The sequence below is a fragment of the Chrysemys picta genome, chromosome 6 (genome assembly GCF_011386835.1).
Source record: "Chrysemys picta bellii isolate R12L10 chromosome 6, ASM1138683v2, whole genome shotgun sequence".
In the NCBI taxonomy this organism is placed as follows: domain Eukaryota; kingdom Metazoa; phylum Chordata; order Testudines; family Emydidae; genus Chrysemys; species Chrysemys picta.
In genome coordinates, this window is record NC_088796.1 from 87,341,923 (window position 1) to 87,369,681 (window position 27,759).

The 27,759-nt window shown below is 38.4% G+C and overlaps 1 protein-coding gene across 12 annotated transcripts in view; it reads right to left on the bottom strand.

The window, feature by feature from the left end:
- Nucleotides 1–1,833: 1,833 nt before the first annotated feature.
- The window catches only part of ERCC6L2 (ERCC excision repair 6 like 2), a 95,021-nt gene continuing 69,095 nt past the window's right edge, over nt 1,834–27,759 (bottom strand). For 9 of the 12 annotated variants that reach the window (XR_010602307.1, XM_065599406.1, XM_065599404.1 and 6 more), the window contains 2 exons: nt 13,692–13,876; nt 1,834–4,250 (listed from right to left, as the gene is read on the bottom strand). Coding sequence is in view for 9 of the 12 variants with exons in the window: in XM_065599406.1 (XP_065455478.1) it covers nt 3,287–4,250; nt 13,692–13,876 (1,149 nt within the window). In the remaining 3 variants the exon portion in view is untranslated. Of the gene's footprint in view, nt 4,251–13,691; nt 13,877–27,759 lie in introns of those variants that run through there. The other 3 variants (XM_065599407.1, XR_010602309.1, XR_010602306.1) reach the window with 3 other exon arrangements.

Genomic DNA, 27,759 nt, shown 5'->3' on the forward strand with positions numbered 1-27,759 from the left:
AGAAAAATAAGTTTGTTTACATTTACTGGAGATAATGCTGCCCACTTCTTCATTACAATGTCACCTGAAAGTGAGAACAGGCATTCACATGGCACTGTTGTAGTTGGCGTTGCAAAATATTTATATGCCAGATGTGCTAAAGATTCATACGGCTCTTCATGCTTTAGCCATCGTTCCAGAGGACATGCTTCTATGCTGATGACACTTGTTAAAAAAATAATGAGTTAACTAAATTTGTGACTGAACTCCTTGGGAGAGTCTCCTGCTCTGTTTTACCTGCATTCTGGCCATATATTTCATGTTATAGCAGTCTCCGATGATGACCCAGCACATGTTTATTTTAAGAACACTTTCACTGCAAATTTGACAAAATGCAAAGAAGATAACATGAAACTTCTAAAGATAGCTACAGCATTCAACTCAAGATTTAAGAATCTGAAGTGCCTTGCAAAATCTGAGGGGAATGAGGTGTGAAGCATGCTTTCAGAAGTCTTAAAAGAGCAACACTCTGATGCAGAAACTACAGAACCCAAACCACCAAAAAGTAAATCAACCTTCTGCTGGTGGTGTCTGACTCACGATGATGAAAACGAACATGCGACGGTCTACACTGCTTTGGATGGTTATCAAGCAGAATCTGTCATCAGCATGGACACGTCCCCTGGAATGGTGGTTGAAGCATGAAGGGACATATGAATCTTTAGTGCATCTGGCATGTAAATATCTTGCAACCCCAGGTACAACAGTTCCATGCAAACGCTTGTTCTCACTTTCAGGTGACGTAAACAAGAAGCAAACAGCATTATCTTCTGCAAATGTAAACAAACTTGTTTGTCTGAGCAACTGGCTGAACAAGAAGTAGGACTGATTGGACTTGTAGGCTTTAAAGTTTTACACGGTTTTATTTTTGAATGCAGGTTTTTTCTACATTTGTAAGTTCAACTTTCATGATAAAAAGATCACACTACAGTACTTGTATGAGGTGAATTGAAAAATATTTCTTTTGTTTATCATTTTTTATTACAAATATTTGCATTGTAAAAAAGTGAGCACTGTACATTTTGTATTCTGTGTTGTAATTGAAATCAATAATTTGAAAATGTAGAAAACATCCAAAATATTTAAAAAAATGAATCGCACAATTTAAAAAATGAACCGTGCTTGATCGCATTGTTAAACAATAATAGAATACCATTTATTTAATCACTTGACAGCCCCAATAGATACCACTAAAAGGCAAAATAATTCCAACTTTTGTCATCTACCTTGATCTCCATACAAGACATTGTTTTGCTTTTCTTATAATTGGTTGTATTAGTTGATAGGTTTTTTCTAACTGGTATCATGTTTTATTAGCATTTGATTTTCAAAATAAGGTATAACAACAGCGATTCCAATCCATACTACTGACCCATGTGACAAAGATAGTAAGCTTTTGTAATTCTTATCCGCGTGAGGTGGTTGAGTGAAACAAAGACCTGCATGCCCATCTAACACAATTTATTACACAGGTAGATCTCTGTTTTAGAGATGTGAAAACTGAAGTGCAGAGATTCAGTGACTTGCCCAAGTTGTCACAGAATGTGTAGCAGACATGAAAACAGAAATCACATCTGAATCCCACTCCTGTGTCGCTACAACAATACCATAATTCTTTCCAGGAGCCTCTAGACTATGTAATTCTGAAGCTCACCTATTTAGGCTTGAGTGCAATTAAACTGCTTTAACAACAGCCATTTTGGATCAAGCTACTGTACTATAGGCAGTGACTTCATTTCAATAGCCGAACTACTTCAACAGAAATGTAAGTTCTACAGTAAAAGTAACCACAACTGTGTTTTAAGCGTGAATATTGATATCAGTTTTTAGGGCCACATTTTTATAAATAGGTACAGGCAATTTCACATGCTGCAATATGCATACACAAATACAGTCATTATGAGTGCAATCACAGTAACTGCACATGCAACAAAGTACACCTCTAACAATCCAGCTGCACATATAATTGCATGCCCCCTTTTCTAAATATCTTGTTCATGTTACACATAAATGTGTACAACTTAGTATTGTATATAAAACATTTATTCTTTTCAGAGCACAATTCTTACAAAAATGTAAACCAAATTATTTTTTGGATGGAAAGAACTATCTCCCCCCCGCATTATAAAATACCAATATTTGATCTAAGTTATTTTCCCATCAATTTATTTTCATATTAGACACTCAAATGTTAGAATAAACTAAGAGACAACACTAAACCTGGGATATTGAAAATAACTGGATTTGTCTTGAACTTCATTATGAAATTGGCTGAAAAAAACCTGAGTGGAAAAAAAAAAAAAAGCATCCCTGCCTGTGGTATTAGCTGAATATCTTAACTACTTGGAAACTGTGGCGATGAAGAAGGTTTTTGTGATATGGGTACTTGCCCACCAGAAAAATACAAGGAATCATAAGCGAGGCCTCCAACTTATTTTGCACAGGTGAGTGACTAGTTTTAATAAATGACATGCAGGAGTGAAAGGCTCCAAATTCCATTATCTGAGTTATTCAGTCCTCAAAAATTCTCTAATTATAATTTAAAATATATATGCGAAGCTCTGATTAGAAAGATACATATTATCTGATTAAAAAACGACCTTTTTTAATAGCAGTCTTATTTGAGATTGCTGGGATCCACCCACGCAGCGGTTGAGTGGAGTGACAGCCTGAGCCTCCCATATTTCAACAAGAGGGAAAGATACCCAGAGCTACATTTAACTTTAGGCACATCAGAATCCAAAAGAGAACAACTCAAGTGACTAAAAAAAAGTGTAATTTAAAATTAGCATGAGTTAAATCACAGTAGGATGTGACAGAGCTAATGTGTACCTACACTCATAGATTGCAGTAGCTGTGAAGACAGCATTTGACTTAAAGACATGGATTAGTAAACCACAAGTCATGCCCTGCAGTGTTGAACTACTGAAGTAACACATATCTTGTTTGGTTTTATGCCTCTATGATCACAACAAATATGGGCCCCCTTATGATTACAAACAAGGCCAGGTTTAAATTACACTAAGATCCTACATTTACATCATCACTATTTCCGCCTTGCTTATTGCAGAGAAACATAGGTTAGAATATCTTACAGTATGCCCCAAGGCCAATGGTCACAATAAGATATAATGGAATGCTGTCCCATAATGTATACTACTAACACCAGTAAATATTCCTAAGCTGTATTTGTGTGACTGATGAATTTATTGCCTGAGCGTTAAGATCAGTCTTTCATATCTAGACATCAAAAGGTGTGTGCACCAGATGTAGACTCATCTGAATCACTTAGATTATATTTTTTCCATAAAAAATTATCATTTTGTTTCCAAAGAGAACTTTCATGAACTTCTTTCTTTTTTGTCAAAGCAACAGGAGGTGCTCTTTCACACAACTCCTCTATGACTGCCATGTCTGTGAGCTTTCTGAGACTCTCATCATTCTGCTCATTCAGCACATCCCAGAAGTCTTTTGGTCGTTCTTTTGCTTTTTCTGCAGGCCCTGAAAGAGATCTTCTTGGCAGCTCTGTAGGCCTGTTTCCATTACTTTTGAAGAGGTCATTGAGAACAGAGGTGTCTCCTAGTAAGTCTACAAAAGAGTTTTTCTTGTAAGTCTGAGTTTCTCTCTCTCTGTTTTCTGACTGAGACAGGGATCTTTTTCTTGGAGATTCCGTCCCCTTTGAGTCCTGCTGTCCTTTAGTGATATTTACAGAGCACACTTCAATTATTTCTGATTTACTGCTTACTGAGTCAGTTGCCATAAAATCTTTGAATGGTTGACTGTTTCTCCCACTGATGCTATTTTGGGTATTGACAGTGGACAATTGTTTATCTTTTGAACTAAGACACACAGCATCTTGTATGCAGAAATCATTGTGAAACTGTTTTGCTTCTCCTTTGTGTCTTTTTTGGCTACATATTTCTGCAGTCATGAAGGGAGAATCTTTAGCTGAAGGACCAGACCTTGATTGTCGACATTTTACCCTGGCCCTTCTCTTTCTACAACTTGTAAACACCTCTCCTTCCTCATACCCATCTGAAACATGTACTGGAACTTTGACTGGAAATAGGTCCTCTAATTCTGGATACTTTCCAGCATAAAAATCTCTCAACATTTTCTGTCGTGCTTCTGATGTGGCTTTTGCAATATATTCTGCAAGTTCTTCAACTGAAGCCATGTTGAAGTGGGATACCATTTCTTCAAACTGTTTCCTAAAGCCAACAATAAAGAAAAACAATTACCTTGTCTTAAATTTTTTAAAAAAGGCACAGAGTATAAAATAAAGATACAATCAATTAATTGAGTTTAATTAACTTATATAACACAAACCTAGAAGAGAACTGAAAGGCATACCCTTATTGGTAACAGTACTAGTTCTCATTTCAATTGCAAGGAAAAGACCAAGAGCAAAATATTCAAAGTTGCCAAAGTGACACTGGTCTTGTCTACATCATGGTGGGGTAATGAGCTCTACATGGGCGTGCTTTCCAAAGTGCACTAACATGTTGCTGATTAATAGGTCCCTGTAGACCCTGCTGGTGTGCCTTAACATAGCACTGTTTGAAACAGCTCTAGGTGAAACTGCACTATGGAAACTTTAGCATGCACCAGCATGCTGCAGGGTCTACAGGGACCAATTAATGCACAACACATTAGTGCATTTTAGAAATCACAATGCTGGAGAACATTTCCCCCACGTGCAGACAAAGTCCTTAGTGTTCCAATTTTCAAAAGTGACTTAGGCACTCAGGAGCCTAAACTTTATTGAAAGGCAATGGGACTGCGGCCCAGTCCTACATCAAAAACGTAGGTCGACCTAACTAAATCATTCAGGGGTATGAAAAATGCCTTGAGAGATGTTGTTAAGCCAGCCTAAGACCCAGTGTACACATCACGAGGTCGCCAGAAGAATTCTTCTGTCAACCAAGCTAATGCCTCTCAAGGAGGTGGATTTATTACAGTGCTGGAAAAACTCTTTCTGCCACTGTAGCAAGTTCCACACCACACTGCTGCAGCTACGTCACTGTAGTGCTTGTAGCATAGACTTACTTTTAGGCACCTAAGGGCCAGATTTTTAAAGGTATTTAGACATTGAAGATTCATAAAGGCACCTAGTGGGATTTTCAAAAATGCCTAACACCCACTGAACCAAAATCATTTAAAAAAAATAATCTCACTTGAAAAGTTGAAGGCATAATTTATAGCATACCACCATGTGTCACATTAAACTTGGTAGTAAAATGTTCCTGGCAGGCTCTTCACATGTACAGATGAGACTCGTTCTAATACTACACAGCCACTGGCTCAGATATCAAGTGCTACAATAACACACTGCTATGGTCTTCCACCCAATTCCAGAACATAGAGTAATTTAAAATCTCAAATATTAAAAAGGTCTCTGACTAAACTGGACACATGCAATACATTTTCTATTGATCTGATCCTTGGAACTAAAGCTTGAAATTAGCTCAATTCCTTTGGGTGCAGATGGTCAGCAGCCATTTTTGCAGGCTTCCGAGAGAGTTCAACTCTGAGAACAGAAAGCAAGCTCCGATATAGAGGCCTGTAGACGAGCGCTTCCTTGCTCGCTGTACAAATTAGCCGGAGACCTCTTATTTTGCAACCCAGTGTCCGTTTATTTCCCGGTGTTCATTCCCACCACCATCTATATACAACTCTATGTACAAGTCAATTGCAGTTAGGTAGCCAGCTAGTGCCTGTTGCTAGCTAGGAGCAGCAGTTCCTTACTCCTCCTGTGTCTCTCTCCCCGCTTCCACTTCCTTCCTGTCAGCTTTATAGGCCTTCCTCTCAGCAGGCTCACAGGTGATTGCTCTTAGGCTCCTTTAATGAGCCACACCCTGCCAGCTCCAATCAGTTTCTCTTTATGGGTGCTACACTAGCAGGTTCTGAGCTAACAGGGGCTGGTTATGTGCCTCTTAGGCCAGCACCCTGTTACAAGGCCCATTAGGAACTTCTCAACTCTTAAAATGATGGGCTGCAGCTCATGGAGAACCATTGGGCTACCCAGAAATTACTGAAATGTTCCTTTAGCAATGAGTTCCTTTCAATGCAAGTGTTTTGGATTTTAACATTCACAGTTAATTTGGGAGAGGAAGTGGGATACAATTTTGCTGGATACTGGTAAGGGTATAAATAGTTTATGATTTGATATCTACCTTACTTAAATTCCTCCTCTCATGAAAGGGAAGGAGAGAGAACTAAAACTAGATTATAATTTGATAAAATATACTGTATGGTGATAAGGCAGGAGCCCTACATATAGTTCTAAAAACAAAACACTAAGTCCAATGTTTGGGCAATTCATTAAGAGAGCTCTAAAAGTGAAAAGTATCCTAAATTGGATATTTATTTTTACTCATTTTAAGAACAATAGAAAGAGTTAAACCCATTTGTGCACTCAATAATTCATACTGAAATTCTATCTGGTCTGATGGAGGGGAGCTTGGGTGAAAGATCTTACCAAATTAGAACAAAAAACATCTATGCTATTAAAAGTATGTATTGAGAATATAAGACAAAATCTTTATACTGAAGTTTAAGACATAAACATTGATGTTATAAACAAAATCTTTTTTCAAAATTAAGTTATCTTAGAACATTGTGAACCTTTAAGGCCAGCCTATGTTTGTTTTGGATAGAATACTTTAAACAATTTGACTTAAACGAACCCATAACTACCAAAGGCTATGGAAAACCTAAATCATGGTAATAATGGACACATTGCAAAGAATTAATCTCATATTTATGGACTGCTGAACTCTGAGCTTACCTGGCTACAGTAACAACTTGGCTATTAATGTCTTGTAAACAAGAAGTAATTTTTTTTGGTAAGGAACTTCCTATTCTCACCAACACTTGCCTATACTTTCACTCACACAGTTTTACCACCTTAGACAGTGGAGGAATACAGGAACTTTAAAATCTTGTCTTTACAGAAATCATAATGAAAAGCCATGGATTCAATCTCCTCTGCAATCTAAGTGGCTGCTGATGACCAAGTTGTGTGCAACAGGACCATTGATTTAAAATATATATATAAATAAAACTTTTCAAGACAACAAGCTATTTTGGAAGGAAAGCTACATATAAAATATTTTAAGCTAAAATATCCTGCAGTAAAGTTAAAACATGTTATAAATTCAACAGAAAACTTCAGGCGAGCAGGTATTGACATGCCTTACATAATTTGTGAGGCACAAACAAAAAGCTGGGTGCATTCTATCTGGGAAGTTATATCTGCCATGACTTATTGTTCTTACATGCTTTTTTTTTTTTTTTCTCTAAAACTACAGTAGGGATTCTGAAGTAAGAAACACTTACTGATAAAATAGTTCTCCCGATGTACTATAGTGCAAAGTAGCAAGGATTTTTCTAGGCTTATCTAGTAATCTAGCTTGATGATACCTATGAAAGATTCACAGGCATAATTGATGTCACACTCGTTTTCTTCCTTCCATCCCTCTAGACAATAGACAGCTCAGGCTTGAGTGGTGGGAATAGTGAAAATGGTTTGAGTGGTAGCATACACACAAAGTAAAGAGAGTTTACATGTACTTTCTAAGGTTTATACTTAGCCTGGTTGAACACGTAATATTTTCCACAGACAGCAACATTGCATGCTTTCCATAGGCTGCTCAAACAATGTGCATCAACCCTAAACTGGAGGGACCATCTTTACGAATGACAAATAGTACAGTGCCCATACCCACCATTCAATCTTTGGCCTGTCCACTCAGACTGCCCACAAGGGTGCCAATCAGAGTATTTTTGGGACGTATTTTTGGCACTGCAAGGAGATCATTAGTTCATTTCATGTAGATAGTATAATAGAAAGTAACTTTCTGTCAGTACCACTCTGCATTGAACTTGAAGCAAAAGGATGGGGTGAAAAACTCCAATATTCTACTTCCAATCCCCTATCCATTCAGTCTCCTAAGTATTGTTTAGAAATCCAAAGCATCAGACACCTTGAATATTTTTATTCACTAATATAGCTATATTTTAGTCATTTCAGCTTTAAATTCTGATATCCACTCTTCCAATGTACTTTAAAGCCCGTGGGACCCAACCACTTTTTTCTCCTGAAACATTCCTTCTTCCCCCCCACCCCCACATAAACTACTTTGCCTTAGGGATTCCCTAAGATTCTCCATGCCTTTAAATCTGCCTCATCTTAATTTTCTAAAATGAGGCTCAGAAAATGGGAGGGTTAAATCTTAAACTAGCATACTTAATACCGCAGCTGCAGTGTGGTCAGGCCTGCTGACGACAATTCCAGGCTGCAGGGCAGAACAGTCAATGGGCCCCCACGCACGCACAAGCCGCGCCTGTGTGGATATGGTCCACCTGACATTTGGGCGGTGCTGCGCCTGTGCTGGCTGGTGCCCTGCGAGCTGCAGGCTGCGCTGCTGGTGCACTCTTCTGGCATGGCCAGGGCATCCACATGCCCGCCCAGTAGGATTGGGTGAGTTTGGGTGTGGTGGTGGTGTTGGGGGGTTAGGGGTTGGGCTCTGGGAGGGAGTGTGGGTGCGGGAGGGGATGCGGGGTGCGGGCTCTGGGAGGGAGTTTGGGTGAGGGAGTGGGTGCGGGGTGCAGGCTCTAGGCTGGGGCAGGGGTTTGGGGTGCAGGAGGGGGCCAAGGGGTCAGTGCTTACCTTGGGAGGCTCCCGAAAGCGGCCGGCACACCTCTCTGGCAGTGGCTCCTAGGCGGGGAGCCCAGGGGGTCTCTGCGTGCCACTGCCTGCAGGCACCGCCCCCACAGCTCCCACTGGCTGCAGTTCCTAGCCAATGGGAGCGGTGGAGTCGACACTCAGGCCGGGGACAGTGTGCAGAGACCCTCCTCCCAAGGTGCTGCAGGGACGTGCCGCTGGCCACTTCCGGGAGCAGTGCAGAACAAGGGCGGGCAGGAAGCCTGCTTTAGCTTTGCTGTGCTGCCAGTGGCGCCTCCCCCCCCCCCCGGGGCCTTTTAAACCGCCCGGGCCCCTGGGCAATTGCCCCCTTTGCCCTTCCCACCCCCCACCCCCCGTCGGCTGGCCAGAGTGTGCTTCTAGCAAAGTGCAGAAATATCAAGAGCGCCATCCTTCAAAATAAGCAACAGAGGGCCCTGTGGCACCCTTGAGACTAACAGAAGTATAGGGAGCATAAGCTTTCGTGGGTAAGAACCTCACTTCTTCAGATGCAAGTCAGGAAGTGAGGTTCTTACCCACGAAAGCTTATGCTCCCTATACTTCTGTTAGTCTCAAAGGTGCCACAGGACCCTCTGTTGCTTTTTACAGATTCAGACTAATACGGCTACCCCTCTGATCCTTCAAAATACATACTAAAACTAAGCTCCCTTTTCCCAGTCTTTGATGGCTATTCATGTTGAAGTCAGGGGTCCTGTGGGCAATTTTGAAAGAAAGATAGCACTTAACACTGGCTTCTCAGCCAAACTGATCTCAACAACAAAAACATCACACAGAATACGTTCTAATGTCCTCAATTGTGAGGGAGTCATAAATGAGCATATGTCCACTGCATTATCTATGTCTAACTCATTGGTAAGTCAGTCACTTTGGTGTATACCTTTAGAAAGTTGAAATCTACAGCCATTTAAAACTGAAAACAATCTTCAAGAATATGATGGTACCAGACTAGACCTTGAGTCTCAAACATATTGCTGTTGGTTCTTTTAAACTAGACACTTTCTATAAAATGCAGCAGGTTTGTAAAGAGGTCATCTTTTCTCCTAGTTGAGTACTAAATGCAGCCAACACACCTGTTTTCCCTTCCCCATCCCCACAGTTGGGCCTCTTTTCAATAAAAGCTTGAGAGTTTCCAGCATTTAGCTGCAGCATATCACACAAGATTGTTTGCAACCAACTACTGTTTCCCCCAAGATTATTTCCAGCCATTCACAGCTTTGGTTGAATATTTGGCTGCAAAATTTCATATTTTCAGATTTCTGTCCAAAGATATTGGCACCATTCTAAATGGAAGGTTAAAACACAGGAACTAACAAGCTCTAAGAGGCCCTGGCTCTAATTTTACATGAAATAAGGCTGTTTTGCTTATTAATAATTTCTAAATCCATTTTCAAGGCTTTTAAAAATCTGAAGATTTAGTATCACTATCAAGGTAGACTATATGAGTGATACTCTCTGACACTTCACTTTAACTCTCTAAAAAAAGATAGAGCTTTCCCAATCTAAATAGTTTATCCAAATATTCAGCTGCTCCACTTTTTCCTCTCCCCTCTCACACCATAAAAAACAATTAATTTTTAGAAGTACAAAACTAATATGAAGAGATTTAGTGAAAAAAATCTGTATTAAAAATATTCTTAAGAGTTACATACACTGCACATTTTGCATATAACTGCAAAGAATCCCATGGATAGGGTGTATTTAAAAATTCACTATAAACTTAGCAAATATATTTTAAAAATGTAAATCCATGTAGGCTCATTTTCAAATTATTGGGAAAGACCTTTAAATAATTCAGACCAAGCTTCCAATTTCAAGTCAGCACGGTATTTTTGTTTTGTTTTAACCACTATGTAGATAATCTACTATTTAGTGTGGACAGTGAACCAGTCTGTTTCTGTTAAAAAAAGAATTCAGAAGTTAACGTATTTTGAACATCTACAACAGCATCTCTGTTTTAATATCATTAGGTATATGCCGTGGGCCTCTCCCAGTAGCAGCTATCCAGACTCCAACATTTACAGAAAGATTCTGCATCCCTTCTTCCGTGGAGAAAGCAGCTTGATTACAAGTACATCCTCAAAAAATTTACTGGCTCCCCACTTATTTCAGGATCCAATCTGACATTGACCTCCTCGTTTCTAAAATGCACTTGCTTCAGCTGATTTCATAAATTCTCTCTCTCAGTTCCTTGCTTACTTAGCAGTGGCCTATTCCTTTCGATTCCTGCATGCTCTTTGACCATTGTTACTATGAGAACTTTCTCCTCTGCAGTTCTTGCCATCTGCTACAATGTTCCTCTTTCTCTGCACTATTATAATTTAAATGTTGCTAATTAGTATTAAATAGTGAGGAGGGACAGGGTGGAGTGGAGTGGGGGATGGAGTGGGGAGGGGGGGAGAGAGAGAATGAACGAGTCTTTTTCCAAACTGGGGGTTTTCAGGGGGAGCGAGATGTGGGAGGGTGGGGAAGAAGCAGCAAAGAAAAATACCCTGTTTTGGAAAACTTGAATCTGTGTTTAAAAAAAACCCCAACTTTTTAGTCCCTGTACAGTCCTTCAGGTGAAAGAGACTAGATCTGGATAATACCAGTAGCCAGTCTCCAATCCACGCTATAAAATCTCATTTTATACAATTTAATAAAATAAGCTGCAGTATTGTACAGCGCACATACCATGAAACCTGCTAGGATGACATCTGCAGAGATATGTAATGCATGACATGTTAATTCAACATGTTGAAATGGTTTGCGGGTGGTTCCATTTGAGCTCAGCCTCAAGACTGATGGCTGTAAATTCCCATTTAAGTTTCAACAAGAATTGGAATATCAGATTTGTTTAAGAGTCCAAAATTATGATTTTCAACAAGTCATTTATTTTATACATCCTGATTGGCAGTGAAATATCAGACTACTGTCTGGGTACATTCTCAAATTAGCAGGAAAAGAGAAATCTTTCAAAGCCTAACCCCCTCAAGGAGAAGACTACACCTTCCTTCCCTCCCACACACTGGCACTTGCTGTTAAACACATTATAGATTCATCACTTGCCAAAATTCCATTTGTAAGATAAACACTGTTCAGATTTAAATAAAAAATTAAAAAAAGAACTTCCTGTATCTGATTAAAAAAAAAACAAAAACCTGAATGAATTTTCCCCTAAGTACATTTTCATAGCCAAGTTATAAACTACATCTGACAGACAGCAAATCACAACACCTTGCACATTTTTGAATGGTTTTAAATATTCACTTCCCTAAAATAGCTAACAAGTAACACTGCATTTTCCAAAAATTAGAACTTCAATCTCTTGTCAACACAGCTGTTTGTTCCATAATGATTTTTTTTAAAATAAGTGTTTACTTATTTAAAGAGTTATAGTCCTCGCTAGGGCACTGTAATAAGTAAAATCTTTAAATATTTCATCTCTATTTTGGAATAAGTGAAATTCAGTCTTTTCAGAGTTAAAGGACTGGTAAAACAATCATTTCAATACAATTTTTGCTAGTAAAGACCATCTTTTCATATATCAGCAAGTTACTACCCGCTTTCTGTCGATTTAAAAGCAGAGACAAAACTGTGTGTTCTTTAAGTAAACAACTTGTATAAAATCTACTATCTAAGATTTCAAACTACTTCACAAATTCTGGATGCACTAGGAGTGTTTCCATAGTTAAGGAAGAGGTGAACTTTGCACTTAAAGCAGAGATTCAACTTTTTTGTAATGTATGAAGAATATATTGCATCCTTCCGAAGCACTTAGTCTGAGTTAAAAACTTCTGAGAATCTAAATGCGTCGAAGTACCCAAACAATCTTAACTCTACCTAGTAGTGACAGCATTAAAATATGAAAAAAATCAAATACATTTTAAAAGTCAGTTTCTTCTAATCTGAAACACCAGGCACAAAATATGTATCAATCATAATTGCATAGATATTGTTTTCCCATTCTTTAACAATGTTTGAATTTCTTTTAAATCTAACCTTAACTTCTAATTTCATGGGTTTATGTTTGTTTTGAGATTAATTAAATCCAGGAATTTTTAAAATTTTAAATTTACCGATAAGCACTTTCATCCTCAACTCCACATTAATAGTTTTTATCTGAGAATATTCACTGAATCTCAACAACCTTGTGAGGAAGTTAGGAGGGTATTGATCTGCTTTTTTCAGATTAAGGAAAATAACAGTTGTGTATGGCCAAATGACTTGAGGGGCCACATCTGCAGTCCTTAGTCAGAACTCTCAGCAATTTAAATGGGAGTTTTGCCTGATTAACAACTGCACACTGGACCCATAAAAAACAAGATTCTAATTGCACATACTGTACAGTCTCTAAACCGTGGTTCTCAACCTATTTACCACAGTAGGCCACATATGCCACTCACTATATGTTATGTGGGCCACATCCATACAATATATATAATACCTGTACGGCCCTGAGGCTGCAACTGTGTGCTGACTGGGCCGCAAGTGGCCTGCTGGCTGCAGATTGAGAACCACTGCTCTAAACCAAAACAAAATGGACCAACATCCTTTCCTGATATAAATCTATTGACTTTACACAAGTTACACTGGAATTATTTTGGCCCTATAAATCCAGTTGGAGGTCCTCAAACTACCTCAATTTCAAATTTATCAAAATTGTCAACTTCCACAATATTAACTGAAAACACAAAAATAACATGTGTGCCGTTTTAAGTAATTCACGTCTATATTTTAATTCAGCAAGTATAGCAAAAGTGTTGTGCTGTATAAGCTACAGTATAAAGGCAAAGTTTCCAATTACTTCTGCTCGTCACAGAAAGTCATCAATAACCCAGCCCTGCCTTTTGCTCACCTGTGTCTGACTTAAGTTTACTTGACAAAATGAAAAAATTACACAACTTCCTAAAGTAAAGTTCTCTGTAATCTCTACTTCTTCCTCATCCTCCCATTTTACGAGTCTCACCTGCGAATGCTTTTGGGGGTCTCTCCAATCAAGAAGGTGGTTGCACCTACTCTGTGTACCTTTTTTTTCTTCTGAATTGCAGGATGTTCAATACAAAGGTGAGACTGCTTACTGTTGTCACTTATTTGCTGTTCTCTCTTAATTTTCTTTTTTGCTGATATGGCTTCTTGGGTTTCCTTCTCTCTCTAACAAAAAGAGAAATAGAAAACATTATTTGTCCATATTTCATAGGGCTTTTTTTCCCCCAATATGTAGTAATTCTGTTCTGATCACTCTAATTTCACAATTAGCCATGGTCTAGCAGTTAGTATGCTAGCCTAGGACTCAGGAGACCCAACATCAATTCCCTGATGTGTCACAAACTTCCTGTGTGACTTTGAGCAAGTCACTGTGTCTCAGTTCCCCACCTGTAAAACTGGGATAATAGCACTTCCCTACCTCACAAGGGTGTAGTGAGGATAAATACATTGAATCTTTCACTAAATGCTAGTACAATGCCTGGCACAATGGGGCCCCAATCTCAGTTGGAACCTGCAACATAATACAAAGAACCTATTCACACATTAAAATTATTGTATTGACTCAAATACATCCTCATTTCTTCCTTGCTTCATTTAGCAAGATTACATGGGCCATCTAAATTTCCATTTAGTTTCTGTTTATTAATGGTTTTGTTACATGTATACTTGCCCTTTGCAGAATTTTCAGTTACTTAATACCCAAGTTTGATTTTCAATCAACGATATTTTCCTCAATCAATTTTTATTTGATGCATGTCCATTTCCTAATTTCCATGGGACTGTTTGCAATGTTCTTAGTCCCTAGGATCCCACATCTGTTCTCATTATATTACTTTGGAAAAATACAGACCCAACTTGCATGGATGGGGAGGCTCGGACAATGAAAATAAACAAATTAAGAGACCAAAGATTTAAACTTTTACTTTGGCAAGGTAAGTGCACAACTCCAATCATCCTCAATGCTGCAGTGAACTCTTACACAGACTACCAAAACTGAAGTTAAAAAAACCAAGGTCTTCAGTTCTCAAAAGGAATTTTATAATATTACTCAGCAAACAAATGAGTTATAAATAACACCTAATATATTCTAAATATTTTAAAAATCTTACTGTGCGTATATTTTTAAATATTTACATATTGTATAATTATTGTTTGAATACAAATTGATATAGAATTTTAATTTAAAATGTGTAATACATTTTAATAAAAAGCCTAAAGGTTGGCTTCAAAATAATTTATTTTGATGCGTCAGATATTTAAATGCAAAATATTTACAGTAGAAAGAATGCTCTCAGAAAATGTCTAGTATTAATCTTTCTTCCTCAGGGAATCAGGAGTTATATTAAAATTATATAATTTAATTAATGTAAACAAACATAGCTGGTGTACAGTACTAGTCTAGTCATGTCAATGTCTTCCTTAAAAGTATTTTATAACTCCCTAATTTTTCATCCATTTATTTCCTTTCATTAGAGAACATGGAATAGATGAGGCAGCAATGCTTTGGTCTACACATCTGTTCAAACACAAAAGATTAAAAATCTCTCTCTTTGGGAAAAAGCCAAATCTTGTAAACACACTAAAAGTCATAAACTTGCTAGTCTTTGCAAAGAACCAGAATTACTGTAAAAACATACTGCTTACTGTAAATAAACTCTCACAAATGGCATTTGTAATTCTAAAAGGACAAAAACTTTTAAATGTGTTTATAAAAGTATGTGAAACTCTTATCCTGCCCAAATTAACTGGTCATGGTTTCTGCATGGAGGTAGAAAAAGTTACTGTAAACACCGTTTCCCAAGAGCTAATGCTAGTGGAAGCCTAAAGCAACTATGAATTACCTTTGAATGTCTTAATTTAGTCTTCTGGACAAAAGCCAACTGGTAAAATGGACCCACCAACAACTTATGATGTAGAACGACTGGCATTATTTGAATGTGTGAAAATGTTCATAATTTTATCAAATTCAAATCCAAGTCTAAACCCAAATAACACTTTTCAAAAATGACAAACATGAACTTTTAGGCAAGAATAGAGCGTTATAGTGTAGCTTTGGTTAAGAAACCTTCAAACTCTCTCTGGGCCTTATCCAAAGACAATTGACTTCAATTATAGCTGGGATAAGGCCTAAATGCAGCAGTATATTTTGCATGTAGGTAAGTGAATCATTTGACACAATTTGAAAAATTCTTTTGTTGTCTGTTTACTTTCAAATATCAATTTTTCATATTATAATTACGGTTAAAATAACCAAAAACTTCACAGGAATATTTTGGCTGCTTCTTTCTTGTTTTGTTTGTGCTTTGAATTGGATTTCTATGTATTACTCTCATCAAGCCTACTCTCATTTCCTCCTTTTCACTCTCACGTTGCTGATGTTCTTTCCAGTCCTCACTCTTCATGGCTGCTTGGCTTCTTCTCTTACCCTCTGCTTCAAGCCTATTTCATGCCAGCAACTTCCTTTCAACAGCTGCCATTTTCTTGTTCCTCAAGGGCCTTTCCGCTCCACCTTCAAACCCACATCATTTGTTATAAGCCCTCTAGCACCAAATTCCATGCTGACATTACACCATTGGCCTATTTCATTTGTATTATCTCATTTCATTTGTATACATCTGAATTAGGCACCATTCCTGCAAAGACTGATTGAACTGCATGGGACTGGATACAATCATATCCTTTTATAGGATTGGACCTTAAGATTGCAAACTCCTTGGTACAGAGACCATCATGTTTGTAAAATGCCATGCTCACTTACAAGTACTCCACAGAATATTCTGACTTTGGAATAAGATTTATGTCTTTAAAAAAAAACGTTAAAAAAAATCAGTATGAGGACCAAAAAATGCTGCCATGGCTAAACAGCGTAAAAGAAGCAGTTAGAAATAAAAAGACATGCTTTAAAAATTGGAAGTCAAATCATAGTGAGGAAAATAGAAAGGAGCATAAACTCTGGCAAGTCAGATGTCAAAGTATAATTAGGCAGGCCAAAACATCTGAAGAGCAAGTAGCAAAATAAAAAACTAAGGCTTGGTCTACACTAAACCCCCAAATCGAACTAAGGTACGCAACTTTAGCTACGTGAATAACGTAGCTGAAGTTCGAAGTACCTTAGTTCGAACTTACCTCGGTCCACACGCGGCAGGCAGGCTCCCCCGTCGACTCCGCGGTACTCCTCTCGTCTAGCTGGAGTACCGCAGTCGACGGCAAGCACTTCCTGGTTCGACTTATCGCGTCCAGACAAGATAAGTCGAACCCAGAACTTCGATTGCCAGCCGCCGAATTAGCGGCTGGGTGTAGACATACCCTAAGTAATTTTTTCAAAAAATACATCAAAGCAGGAAGCCTGACAAATGGTCCATGGAGCCACTGGATGATCGAGGTGCTAAAGGAGCACTCAAGGAAGACAAGGCTGTTGCGAGAAGGTAAATGAATTTGTTGCATCTGTCTTCACTGCAGGGGATGAGAAGGAGATTCCCACACCTAAGCCATTCTTTTTAGGAGACACATCTGAGGAACTGTCTCAGATTGAGGTGTCAATAGAAGAGGTTTTGGAACAAATTTATAAATTAAACAGTAATAAGTCACCAAGACCAGATGTTCTGAAGGAACTCAAATATGAAATTACAGACCTACTAACTTTGCCATGTAATCTATCACTTAAATCAGCCTCTGTACCAGCTGACTGGAGGATAGCTAATGCGATGATCATTTTAAAAAAAGGCTCCAGAGGTGAGCCTGTCAATTACAGGCTGATAAGTCTAACTTCAGTATCAGGGAAATTGGTTGAAACTATAATAACGAACAGAATTATCAGATACCTAGATGAATACAAGATGTTGGGGAAGAGTCAACATGGCGTTTGTAAAGGGAAATCATACCTCACCAAATCTATTAGAATTCTTTGAGAGGGTCAACAAGCATGTGGACCAAGGTGATATGGAGTACTTGGACTTTCAGAAAACCTTTGACACAATCCCTCACCAAAGGCTCTTATAAGCAAAGTAAGTAGTCATGGGATAAAGAGGTTATATAATTAGAGGGAAGGTCCTCTCATGGGTCAGTAACTGGTTAAAAGATAGGAAACAAAAGGTAGAAATAAAGGGTCAGTTTCACATTGGAGAGAACTGAGGTAAATAGTGTCATCCCCCAAGGATCTGTACTGGAACTAGTGCTGTTCAACATAGTCATAAATGATTTGGAAAAGGGGGTGGCAAAGTTTGCAGATGATACAAAATTATTCAAGACAGTTAAGCCCAAAGCTGACTGAGAAGAATTACAAAGGGATCTCACAAAAAATGGGCCACAAAATGGCAGATGAAATTCAATGATATGATAAATGAAAAATAACGCACAATGGAAAACATCATCCCAACCATACATACAAAATGACGGGGTCTAAATTAGCTGTCACCACTCAAGAATGAGCTCTTGGAATCATCGTGGACAGTTCTCTGAAGATATCTGCTCAATGTGCAGCAGAAGTAAAAAAAGCTTACAATGTTAGTAACCATTAGGAAAGTGACAGATGCTAAGACAGAAAATATCATAATGCCACATACAAGTCCGTGGTATGCCCACATCTTGAATATTGCATGCAATTCTGGTCACCTCATCTCAAAAGCAGAGAGATTAGAATTGAAAAAGTACAGAGAAAGGCAACAAAAATGATTAGGGGTATGGAAGTTTCCATATGAGGAGAGATTAAAAAGACAGACTGTTCAGCTTGCAAAAGAGACAAAAAAGGAGGGATATAATAAAGGTCTATAAAATCATGAATGGTGTGGAGAAAGTGAACAGGGAAGTGCTATTTATTTCACATAACACAAGAAGCATGGGTCACCCAGTGAAATTAATAGGCAGCAGGTTTAAAACGAACATGAGGAAGTACTTCTTCACACAATGCACAGTCAACCGGTGAAACTTATTGCCAGGGGATATTGTGAAGGCCAAAAGTATAACTGGGTTCAAAAAAGAATTACATACGTTCCTATTAGCTAAGATAGTCAGGGATGCAATTCCATATTCTGGGTGTCCCTAAAACCTCTGACTGCTAGAAGTTAGGAATGGATGACAGGGGATGGATCACTTGATAAATTGCCTTGTTCTGTTGACTTCCTCTGAAGCATATGGCACCGGCCACTGTCAGAAGACAGGATACTGGGCTAGATGGACCACTGGTTTGTTCCAGTACAGCCATTCTTATGTAAGCTCACAGGAGAAAAATCTTTTAAATGGGCTAGCAGATTCTTATACAGGCAAGCATATTTTATAACACTATATTAAAACCTTATAAAAACCAGTAGAACTGTACCAATTCACATTAGTGAATGGGTGACCCATAATGCATTACTGAATTCTGTGACCAAGTGAAGAAATGAACAAAACAATAAAAAAGCTAGAATCCGTATCACAAGTCATATTTTGTGCATGTAGTTTAGTTCTGATTTTTTTAATTCTACTGTATAATAAAACTAGTAAATATGCTGCTGGATATTTTGAAAGAGTAACAAACCTTTAGTGATAAATCCTCACTTCCCAATCTTTTAGAGCTGTTTGCTGAAAAGTGGGATGAGTACTGCTGACTTGTGCATGTGAATTTTGGGTAGTGTGGTGTAATGAAATGTGAAGTGGCATGCTACTGCATTAAACCAGAGAACCAGAAGCAAGAGTTAATATATATCTACAAATTTTCAAATGTTTTGCCAAACACAGCCTGGGTTCTTTTCCCCAGGATTAGAATTCCAGACAACACCTGGATATGAAGTAATATGTTCAACCATTTTTTCCCAATTTATTTGAAAGAAAATGCATATGCTTAAAAATTCCAAATACATGATGATGTGCAAAATATTTTGAAACACCTGAAGACAGAATGAGGAAACCCATGAGGATTCTGGTCAATCAATACACTATCATTCAGAGATATGATACTTCCACGGTAAAAAAGTTTCCCTATGTAGTTTACCACATTTTCTAATTAGCCTGCTTAAATGTATTTACTTTGCCTTTGGCTCTCAATCCAATACATATTTTTGAAAAAGAAAGCAACCAGCAGAGTGGCAAATTGACACTATTCTGAGGAGGTCAATAAGTTTGGTGTTGCTGCAACATGTATTTGCAGGGCATGTAACTACACTACCATCCAAGAGGTTAAAGCCTCCCTTATATAACTGATCACAGGCTTATTCATGCTCCAACAAATTCATTGCACCCATGCTAAATGATTTGAAACCGTCTCTTTTTTTTAAATTACATTTCTCACATTTTCCTTCCTCTCAAACCAATATATTAGGGGAAAGGTCCAGTGCCATAGCAAAGTAATGTTGCCTGTGTAGCACTGAAAGCAATAAATTATTTACATGCAATTGACTACATTCAATCTAGTCCATCACAGTTGTCCACACTCTGTCAGAAGAAAATCTGCCAAATGTAGTCTAAATTAAATCACTAACGATTGAGAATATATTTTCAAACAAAACCCTACAGGGTAAAGTCCAGTGTCAGAGATGAAAGCCCTTCATCTACCAATTCAAGTATCAGTCAATATTTTTGCATCCTATAAAGTTAACTTAACGAAATAAACCTTAAGGAACTGGACAATATCAGCCATGTGCTGGAAAAATGTGAGGGTTAAGGATAAGAAACTGAGTTTAGACAGACATCTCAAACTGAGAGCTGCTGTATGCCCAATTAAATGGGATTGTGAGGCCCCAGTTAAATGTGGGGAAAGGTGCATGTGGCAACTCAGTCATTCCTCCCTCCTCACCTTCCTCTTGTTTCACTATCTCTTCCATGACTGTGCAACAGTACCTGCTGTAAAGACACTTCCCTGCACTGCACCAGCAAAGAAAGACTGGGGAAGATCAGGGAGAATTATTTTAAGTGCTCTACAACCTTTAGACTATGTCATTGATTAAAAATACTTCCTGAGAAAGCAGTTATTTTGACCTCTTCATATTCCACTTCTTTTGCACAGAGTATTCAAAATATACATCAGTTTTCCAAAGACCAAACCCTTGCTTATAAGTTTGAGAAGAAGAGCCATACATAGAAAATGAAGAATGAATAGAGAAAACTGTCTTTTGTGATAGGAAGCTATAAGTGGATGTGTGTGTGTGTGTGTGTGTGTTTTGAAAACTCTCAAAGGTCCAGCAAAAATGGCGGCATCTGCATATTTCAAGTCCCACAGCCCTTACTCAATCCTTACGTTCACATGTACTTTCAGACGTGAATGTAAGAATGAGTGAAACTGGGGCATGTACAAGATACAAAGGGGGTGACTTGACAGTCATTGCTTCCAGATTGACATTCTATCTTCAATCCTCAACGAAACTCAGACATCTTTTAGCAATGTGTGATAATCTAAATACCCTCTCACTCCAAAGTGAGAGGGATCTTTTAAAATGTTTAACAGGCCTATAGTAAACACAATTATTTTCTGTGATCATATCCATGTCCACTTTTGAAGGCATACAACATTCATATACTTGCTTCCTGCAAGGGGCACGCTACTGTACACCAAACAGGGCTGGCCCTACATGTTATGGAACTTTATTTTTTATTTTATTTTATTTATTTTATTAATGGAGATATCCTATCTCCTAGAACTGGAAGGGACCTTGAAAGGTCATTGAGTCCAGCCCCCTGCCTTCACTAGCAGGACCAAGTACTGATTTTTCCCCAGATCCCCAAGTGGCCCCCTCAAGGATTGAACTCACAACCCTGAGTTCAGCAGACCAATGCTCAAACCACTGAGCTATCCCTCCCCCCCCAGGCAAATAAGTGTGGGGGCCCATTCAGCTCCCTCCTCACCTATGACTGAGTCAATCTGGCTGCAAAATGAATTGCTGCTACAGATTTTTGCTAGTGCTGGAGTCAGAACAGACTACAAGTGGGGGCATCAGGGATGGTACTCTACATGAGCATGTGCTGTGGGGCCGCATTCAGCTACATGGGTGATTTTGCAATGGGAATTTTTTCTAGATAGTTCTGAACCCTGTGGTAATTCCTAATTTATCCAGGCTGCTTCAGTGACAATGAATTTCCTTCAAAAACTGTGGGACTTCACATGTTAAAGTACTTCAGCATAAATATACTCTCTGGGACTCTTCCTCTCTCTAACTTATTGCCTGTTCACCCACCGAACCTATTACCCTGCAGCAGTTTTCTTGCAACATACAGGCTTCCAGCCATCATTTCCCCTGTGCATCTTTCCCCCCCTCATAGCCAGAGCAGTGTTAACTAGCTTCTCCCTTCAAGGATACATGAAATCACTACCGCCAGATATTCAGGATGTCTTCCCTTGTACAGTTTCATTATCTAATTATTTTCATTTCTAAAAACAAACAAAACTTTAACTATTCAAACTTCTAGATGCCCTGCCATCAGTCATACAAATTATGAAATATAATAGAGAAATCCAGCCGGACTGTCTCCTTAACATCTACTCACAACAAAACAACAAGCAAATACCTATGCTGCCTCATGCCTAACCCCAATCCCTTCAAAAGCTGAGAGAACAGATGGAGCCTGCACCATGTCCTGAAGGTCCACAGACTTTGGACGACTGAATTTCCCATTGGGGCTCATTCACAGTCCCAAATAGTCTGTTTACTTACTTTTTTTTCCCTCTCCTTAAAAATTTCCTCTGCTTTTCTTTCCAATGGCTTTTCTCACATCACATATGAGTTGTTGCCATCTTTCATTATACTTTTTTAGAAACTTTCTTATCCAGTTTTCATTGTATTTGGGTATGTTTTCTGTATTTGCTAGAGCATATAAAATCTGCAACTTGAGATTACTCTTGTTCACTTCATTTTTGGTTTCTTCTACCATCCACTTCCAGACAGATAAGCACGAAGCAAGGCTTTCTCTTTAAGAAACCCTACTACTCTGCAAGCAAGAAGCTGCTCAAATAATAATGTAGTCAGCATCTCTCTTCCTTAAGGATCATATACATTATCTAGTCCCTCTTCAACATGATACCCATACAGCCAAGATCACAAAATAGCTAGCTTAATCAATAACGATGGGATAGCTAGTGTTATACCATGATACACTTGCCTCAGATCTGGTAGTCTGAAAGCAGAATTGTTCTTTTATCTATAGCTCATCAACTAATGAAGATAATACTGTAATTACAAGTGTTAGTGTCTATCTAATCTTAGGTATCTGTCACCACAATATTTAAGATACAAACTGTAAGGATTATGTTTTAAAATGGCTCCTGAAGTTAACATTACCTTTAAGTAAGGAGGACTAAAATTACATGTAAAAATAAATCTGCTAAAATTGTTTTGATCTGTTATACTTGTAATACAGAATATTAGGAAGGTTCTTAATGTAATTACAAACCCCAATATTCAATTCCTCAACTTAACTTCTTCCAAAAGGAAATCAACTCTCTGCAATTTCACATCCGTTATCAGACCTAATTCTGTGGTAGACTTTTTGAAGTCAATTAGAACACTTGCTCAACAGTGTGAGCAAGGGGTTCTGAGACTGTCCCTATATAATTAATATTTCATAACACTACACAGTTCAATCATTGGAATTCTTTTAATAGAAGTATATTCTGCACACAACAAAGCAACCAACAGAACTCTAAATTACAATGTACTGGGGGACTAAATTATTTCCCTGACTTCCTTAAAGATTTAATGATAAAAAAATAATAATCAAAAAACAACAACAGTAAGGACCAGAGCCCGGCATTATTTCAGCTCTTCTGTGGTGCAAAGCAGTCAGAAAACTGCCCTTACTGAGCCGATAAGGATTCCTTAGATGTCAAAGAGCTAGTATAGCCAGCTTTATGTCACCACCACTTGCCCCACACTGTAGAAGACATTTCAGGAAAACGGTTGAGGGTGTGGATGAGGCTGGAATGCTTTGTTGCTCAAGTGATCCCCCAGCTAGTGTAACAGCCTCTTGGGAGCAATTATCAAATGGCACATATTGCAGCATCGCTGAGGCTACTCTAACTTGTGCTGGAACTTGAGCCAGCCTCTGGTTGCTGCAGGGACCAGTGGGCCGCCGCCGCCTTCTAACTGAGTGGGAAGATAGTGAGTGAAGAAGAAATTTTGGTTGTTAACTGAAGTCCTCTGAAATATTCATATTTAACTCTTTGTTTGGGAACACCTCTGGTAAAAACCAATGAAAGCAAGTGGCTCTTTGTGAAGGGACTGGGTTTGATTCCATTTGCCACAATATTAGCCCCAGTTCCTTTTTATATGGCTACAGTCAAGATATCAACAGATTCTGCCAACATCCAAGGCAGACATCATGATATCAGTCTGTATTCAGCCATACGCTCCATTTTCACAAGACCAGTTTATACAGGGGCCAGCATTCAACTACTTTGTATTTTCATCTGTTTAAAAAAAAAATCACTACTCCTCAGTTAGACTTACCTGTAACTGTCCAACAAGAATGCTCCCATCAACTACAGAGATGAAACATCCTTTAGTCAGGACAGGAAACAGCCCAAACTAGTCCTCAGAGCAATACATAGCTTTTCTATTTCCTCCCCTTCCATTCAACACTCAACACTCTGCCTTTCTGACATGTTCAACTTCAGATCCGCCACAGACTGAGACATCATTCCTGAAATTGTGATCTCAAGCTTGGACCTGGAAAGTGCTGATAATAGGCTACCAGGTCAACCAAGGACAGATGTCTCTCTGCTCTGCACAATCTTCTACTTCTCACTGCCTCTTCTCCAGTCAGATGGAGAGAAGATATTTCCAGGGGCAGCAGCAATTTATTTTAGTTTTTAGCTGGTTAACAGGATTAATTCATTCAAGTTTCATATCTCCTTAGTGCATCAGAAAACCTAACCACAAATCAATCATCATCATTATTGTTGCTCAAAAGGGGAAAGAACCACTAGCTTCTCTCACAACTCAAGACCAGTTGGTAATTGCTTATTCTATTAGAAGCCAGAAGACCTCAAAACAACTCCATCTCCCGATTATTGCAGATAGCCCAGAACAACATCTGACCAACAGCTATAAGCTTTATAAAATTGTGTGTATAGTACATTAAAAATTACATTGAAAGGGTTAATTCCATAATATGCTGAAATAGTAACCTTAATGAAACAACATTACAGGCCAATCATTTGGGAACAATTATTTTAAAGCACAATACCCTTCTCTACCCTGAAAGAGCAGGATAATGGAATGTTATCTCCCCAAAGTCTACTCACTGTAAACAACCTATCTTTCCTGGCTGAATGAAAAAGCTGTATAAACACACTGCAATCAAATCTACTATAGCTGATGGAAATCCTTTGTTTAAGCAATCTAAAAAATGCCAATATAATACAAATACGATAAAGAGGAGTTCTTAATAACACAACTTTTGTATTTACAGTATTCTGAGCAGCACGTAAACCTGCATTGGGTATACAAAGGGCACATTTTTTTCTAGACTGACAGCATGCTTAGTTCTCTCATTTACACCACACTGCAATAACATAAAGAGGGGTTTACCATTAATCCAGGTTTTACTACAAAGCATCCAGTTATTTCTCTGTCAAACACTGGCAAGAGTGCCAAGTGTCTGTCATCCAATTCAGGGGATTAAGTCTTCTTTTATAGTGTGATACTTGTACCAATTTATAAAAATACAGATATAGTTTCTTAGAGCTGGTCACACTCTATATTTTGGCCAGGATTCATGCCGCAGAGGTTGAATATGACAGCTGGCAGGAAGCTGAGGGGAGAATACATCCTCCCCCTTTTCAGTCACCACATTTCAGTTGCCATAGTAATTAATCCTCAATTGAATGGCTGTCTTTGTACATTTCTTTTCAGTAAAACTTTAAGTAAACTTAAGTTGAAAACATGCAGTTGACTGGAAAAAAAAAACAAAAAAAAAAATACACACAACTCGAAGGCTCCATATAACCCACAGGTACAGTACAAGTTTTGTGACTAAAGCATTTCCATTTATTGAGAGCAAATTAGCTCTAATGTAGGATATTATCAGTTTTTCAAAATACTTAAATATACCCTGTCCCTGTTTTTATAATTGTTCTGTGAAGTAAATTTCCCCTTCTTCAAATTCTTTTCCCCCCCCCACTGCTTTAAAAAAAAAAATCAGCTTTAAAAGAGCTAAAGAAAGGCCATCTCAGACCCCTGTACTTTTGAATTTTCATGTAGACTGTTTTTGCCAATTAACACAGAAATTAATTAGGGAATTAATTATGGAATCCAGATATTCATTTCAGAATAGACTGGAAACAGTAGAAGAGGATATTTCATCTTGGCTCTGGGAGGCTTTTATTTCTTTTATGTTTAACTAAAAAAAAAAGTTCACTAATAAGAGTGCAAGTTATCCAAAAAAGCAAAAGAATATTAAGGGAAATAAATCACGAACACCCACCACTGAAAATCAGCCAGGTTCCTACAGTCTTTAGTCACCCTGCGCATAAGAGGAATGGAAATGCAAACTGTGCAAATATTTAGTGGGCATGTCAGCTCTGAAGAAATATGTGAACACCTATATTTTCTCCCTACTATTCATCTCACTCCAGGAGGAATGTGTAAAAGCTTGGTTTTGTTATTTGCATAGCTGTCATGACTTTTGGTCCTTGTCTTCAGTAAGGTTGAAATCAGTGAGGGTTAATGATGGTCTGACATGGGCTCTTCATCTTTACTAAAATGATGGCTACAGAAGACCACACCATTCAATCTACTGCTTCATTTGCACTGAATATTTTCCCCCCTTCAGAAACTTTTTCCATTTGAATATACTTCCTTTCCATCTGATTTTACCCCCGGCAGAGAATACAAACGCAGGTTTTCTTTGTAATGTATGGCGACACATTGTTAATGGCGGTAAATTCCCCTTGTAATAATGTCAGTATTTTAAGCAAGTTTGTGGTTGTTTGTGCACTGACAACAGAAGTATGAATCATTTTTATGTAAACAAATGCTGAAGACGATGGGGCCTCTGGATCCCATTAAATTAGTTGAGGATGGGCAAAGCACAGTAAGGTGTGGAAAAATTAGCAGGGAAACTATTTACTTCAAGAGGAACCTTCTTCACTCAGACTTGTTCTATGGACAGGGAAACCATCCTACCTTAAATTGCATCTATAGTTAAATAAATGACAGTTTATTTTGTGAAGATGTGAACATTGGAGCAAGGGGCAGCTGTGGATTTTTCTTTTGCTAGATGATCTTTGAACCCAGGAGACTGTGGATTAAGTGGTTAGAATCCTGAAGCCTGGTGAGATCTTCCCATCTATGCCTTGCATCATTGTGCTATCAGAGAGCTGGGCACATTTTTGTCTCCACTATTGGGGAGGGAGGAAGGGAGCAAAGCCAAAGCCTTTCCATAAACCTTAGTGATCTCTATATTTTTTAAGTGCTTTGCTCAGGGGTATGGAACACTGAAGTTTTGGGAAGTACACAGCATAACAAGCTGTTGAGATCGGTGGAAGTGGTTTTTAACAAAGTTATCTTTTTTGAAAGATGTAAGGGGTAAAGTTTTCTATTGACAGAGCATCAGATTCTACTGCTTGTTAATATGACCAATCAAAAGACAACCTGGTTGGACATGAAAAAGAACCTACTAAGTTGAGTTTCCATATGGACAACTTCAGATATAAGGTGTTTTTATCAGTATGTGTGTGACAGAAAATTATTTGTTTGTCCAGTGAGTCCAATATGCTGCCTACAAACAATGAGATTTCAGGATATTTAACCATGGCCCCTGAACAGCAATTTATAGCACATCCCAACCACATCACACCTTAACCTTCAGGAAACCCAGGCTTGCCTGTAATAAGGGGAAGCTAGATTCATCTCTTCAAGTAAGCTAGTGTGGCGGAAAGTGTCTAAAGGAAAGGATTGTTAAGGTGACTGTCGGAGTAATAGCTTTTCCTTCAACTTCATCCTTCAAATACTTATGCTTTTAAGTTTAACAGGCTGGGCTTGACATGCATCACTAGTCCATATTATACCATCAACAGTACCTTTTGATCTCCAGCATGATCCGCTACACTACTATCATCTCCACTTAGGAGAATCATACCC